Source organism: Apaloderma vittatum, unplaced genomic scaffold (assembly GCF_000703405.1).
Source record: "Apaloderma vittatum isolate BGI_N311 unplaced genomic scaffold, ASM70340v1 scaffold35644, whole genome shotgun sequence".
Classification (NCBI taxonomy): Eukaryota; Metazoa; Chordata; class Aves; order Trogoniformes; family Trogonidae; genus Apaloderma; species Apaloderma vittatum.
The window spans coordinates 1787-5576 of NW_009711574.1; the positions used below are offsets into that span (position 1 = coordinate 1787).

General features: G+C 54.4%; 1 protein-coding gene across 1 annotated transcript in view; it reads right to left on the bottom strand.

Moving 5' to 3' along the window:
- STT3A (STT3A, subunit of the oligosaccharyltransferase complex (catalytic)) overlaps positions 1-3513 on the bottom strand; it is a 5140-nt gene extending 1627 nt beyond the window's left edge. The window contains exons 1-13 of the mRNA XM_009867684.1: positions 3426-3513; positions 3088-3148; positions 2874-2995; positions 2619-2764; positions 2387-2492; positions 2055-2161; positions 1594-1758; positions 1336-1516; positions 1092-1247; positions 879-970; positions 383-538; positions 114-302; positions 12-32 (exon numbers count right to left, since the gene is read on the bottom strand). Coding sequence (XP_009865986.1) covers positions 12-32; positions 114-302; positions 383-538; positions 879-970; positions 1092-1247; positions 1336-1516; positions 1594-1758; positions 2055-2161; positions 2387-2492; positions 2619-2764; positions 2874-2995; positions 3088-3148; positions 3426-3513 — 1590 coding nt within the window. The remainder of the gene's footprint in view (positions 1-11; positions 33-113; positions 303-382; positions 539-878; positions 971-1091; positions 1248-1335; positions 1517-1593; positions 1759-2054; positions 2162-2386; positions 2493-2618; positions 2765-2873; positions 2996-3087; positions 3149-3425) is intronic.
- Between the last annotated feature and the right edge of the window lie 277 nt (positions 3514-3790).

The following is a 3790-nucleotide window of genomic DNA, read 5'->3' on the forward strand; positions in this document are numbered from 1 at the left end:
CCGTAGTCCCACCAGGACATCACCTTGGCGTCCTGCACCCAACCACCAGACACCGTCAGCACCTCGCCGGGTCCCCGTCACCCAAATTTCTCCCCCCCTGTCGCCCCGTTCACCTCCGGCGTGTTGTGACGCAGCCAGTAATAAGCTTCTCGGAAGTCGTCGAAGATGATCCTGCTGCCATCGCCGCCGCGGGCGGACAGCACGATGGAGGGCGAGGAGTAGGCCTCACTGGTCACCCAGGTGGAATGGAAGGTGTAGGTGATGAGGAAGAAAGCCATGACCAGGATCATGCCGCTGGCAACCTGGGGCAACAAAGCAGGGTCAACGCCCAAAAGAAGAACCCACCAGGACGAGGTGTCTTCTCCTCCTTCCCAGGCCTCACCTCGTTCTTGATGGGGTAGGTGGAGTCTTGCTGCTTTTTGCTCTTCTTGTCGGGCCGGCTGATATCCAGGTTCTTCATGTAGGTGGACAACACCTGAGAAACCCCGATGCCGGACAGGATGCACATCACCGGGGCCAGCACCAACATGAGACGCACCTACGGGCAAGAGCAGAACCGTCGGAGAAGAAATCTGGGCAGAAATCCAAGAGAAGAGGGCAATTCAAGTCCATCCCTGATCTGACACCTCAAAAAACATCCCAGCTGATTTTTTTAAATTTTTGGGGGTGCAGATTGAGAGCTGCCACCATCGCGAGGGAAGTTCTCGGAAGGCCTCAAGGTGCAGAAGCGACCTCAGTTGAACATCTCTGTGGTGGAACCAAGAGATGCCACCACACCAGAAACTCAACCCACACTGGGGTGCTGAGAGGGGAAGAACCATCGTCAACGAGTTCAAAAATCAAATCGGTTTTGCGGAAACTGTTTCGGAGGCCCTCACCATCACGGCCGAGAAGTACATGCTGGTCACGCCGTACATGATGATGAAGATGCGGGCGTCCGAGAGGTTGCTGAAGCAGTAGTAGAGACCAACTGTGCAGAGGAGAGAGAAAACAGGTCACACATCAATCGAAACCGAAAGCGAGCAAGGGGTGGCCGGTGGGATAAAACCCTTCCGGCAATTTCATCGATTCGCCGCCGTCAGGCCGCTCACCCGGGAACATGAAGACGAGAAGCTGGAGGTCAAAGTAGTAGGAGGACCAAGTGGTGGGCTGGTGCTCGGAGACGGAGGCGATGATGGGGATGTTGTTCTTGGCGTAGGAAGGATCGAGCAGGGAGTAGAAACGCCCCGTCCAGGGGGAGATCTTCCCTACGGAATTGAAAAAAATAATAATAAATCAATTGGATTCAGCGATGGCCATCGGTTCTCTCCGGATAAACATCTCTGTTCCTCCTACCCGTGAGCATCAGCACGGCCCCGATGGTGAGGAGGACGAAGCCAACGAGGGAGATGACGCTCCTGAAGAGGACCTCGAACTGCTGCGGGTTCAGCTTGCTCCGGAGGTAGTCGACGAAGGCGTGGATCTGACAGAGGCCGAACACTCCGAGGGCAGCCATGTGCTCCGAGGACAGGACGGGCTGCAGAGGGACAACCAGGTGGCAACGCCGCCACGAAACCACTGTCCCCTGAGGCCACGAACGGTCCCGGTGCCCACCTGGAAGCCCACGAAGGAGATCTGCATGGAGAGGATGGTGCCCAAGCAGTAGACGGTGCAATAGGCGACGTAGATCCTGTGGGAGAAGCGGCCGGTCAGCATCAGCACGAGAACGTGCAGGGGAATGAGGTTGATCAGGAAGACGTAGCCGCCCCACGAGGACACCTGTCGAGACAGAAAACGGAACGGACGAAAAGAAAATTAACCCAAAAAAAGTGCCAGGGCTGGAGGGGTTCCACAGCAGAGATCAAACGTGGCGCGGTCGGGTTTTTTTAAAGGTTATTAATAAAACCTCGTGCGAAAAATAAAATGCTAAAGAGGAAGGGGACGATGAAAACGCCTGTTCTATTTTTGCGCCGAGCCCTTCACTGAGGTTCCGGCTCCTCGAAGGAGGCAGGGATGGCGCATCGGGGATTTTTGCTCCCCGTAACCTTGGGAATATCAAGAGAAGCAACACTTACCATGTAGAAATAGGCAAGAGCGCACATGGCGGCCCAGTAGATGGACCCGGTTTTGACGGCTTTGATCCACATGTAGTAGGTCAAGAGCATGCAAAAGATAGCGATGCCTGGGCAGAAGGATAGGGAAAAGTCAGAGCGAGCTCACATCGAGCCCCAAAGCTTTAACAGAACCATTAAAAATCTATATTTAAAAGGCCGTCGTTGCTCCACCAGAAGAGAACCTCCCTCTTCTCACGAACCACCAGGCTCCAAGGAGTCAGGTTTGTAAAACCACAGGGGAAAGGAGAGTTCCCCGCGGCATCTTTTCCAGCCGTCGTGCGTCCCGGCCTCACCTTCATTATCGTAGGAGCAATTATCTAGGGAGCCAGCGACGGAGCGAGAGATGTAGCCGGGCACAACCGCGATCATGGCGGCGGCGAGGAGCCCCGCCCCTGCATCCTGGGGTGAAAAACATGACCAGAGGGCAGAAAAAAAAGAAAAGCAAACAAAACCACACACAGTTTTTTCAGGCTTTTGTTATCGTGGAAGGATGAAATTTTAAACCCGGGAACTTCGCCCCCTCACCTTGAGCTCTTTGGTGAGGTGATAAGTCACGATGGTGGTGAAAGAAGAGAAGAGGGGAGCCAGGAACACGCAGACGTTGCGGATGTCGATGGTGACGTGGAAGAAGTGCAGCACGTGATAAATCGCTGCCGACGTGATCATCAGGCCTGCGGGGACAGCCAGGAGGCCGTTAGCTCGGAATTAAGGGCTGGAAATCTCACAGCCCCTGAGCTCTCCTCCTCTCCTGATTTTTTCCCTCCCCGCCTTTCGGCTTACCCGGATAAATGGTGCCGCCGATAATCCTGCCCAAGGGGTACCAGGCGCGGTCGTCGAACCAGTTGTGGAATTTGTAGAAGCCCTCTTCGGCCAGAAAGCGGGTCGTGCGGTAGTTGAAGTACCTGTAACGGCACCAAGCAGCTCCACGTCGTTGGCTCTTCGGAATTCCGGCAGAGGGGGGGAAAAAAGAATAAAAAAACCCGGCGGCACTTACGGGTCGAACTCGTGGATGACGCTTTCGAACCTCAAGACGGAGAAAAGGCGCGTGGAGAAAGCTGCAAACGGGGAGAAAGGGCGGAGTGAAGCTGCAGCCAAAGTTTTATCGCGTTTAGCGTTATAACTTTTATCGGGTTTATCGTTATAACTTTTATTGGGTTTATCGTTATATCGTTTCGGCCTCGAAAAGGGAAGACAAGGAAAGATGCTTTTCAAAGCAACGGGTAAAGAAGGGTTTGCTTAAGATACGTGGCGGCTTCCTGAGCTATAAAAGAAGGAGCAGAGGTGGTTCCACCCCGGCGTCCCCATTTGAGGGCCCTGGGGACACGGACTCACACAGCACGGCCGCCATAGACAAGATGAGAAGCTTGAGCAGAGTGTCCTGCTTCTCATACGAGAGCCGAAAAAAACCCAGCTTGGTCATTTTTCACATCCAAGGAAGAGCTTGAGGATACTCCAACACCTGAAAACAAACAGGGAAGACGGTCGAAGGACTTTAAACGCTCCTCGGCTCCTGCCCAAGGACGCTGCGTCCACCCTTCGCCCCCACCAGAGGCGTTGGCGGATCCGGGTCTCCCTTTCCCAAATCCCCGTGCCTTCCATCCTCACCTGCTCCGCTGCCCCAAGCCTTGTTTGAGGTTTTTCTTTCTTTCACAGAGACCAAAACTCCTTTGGGGCAGAGGACTCGTCTGTTTCTCTGC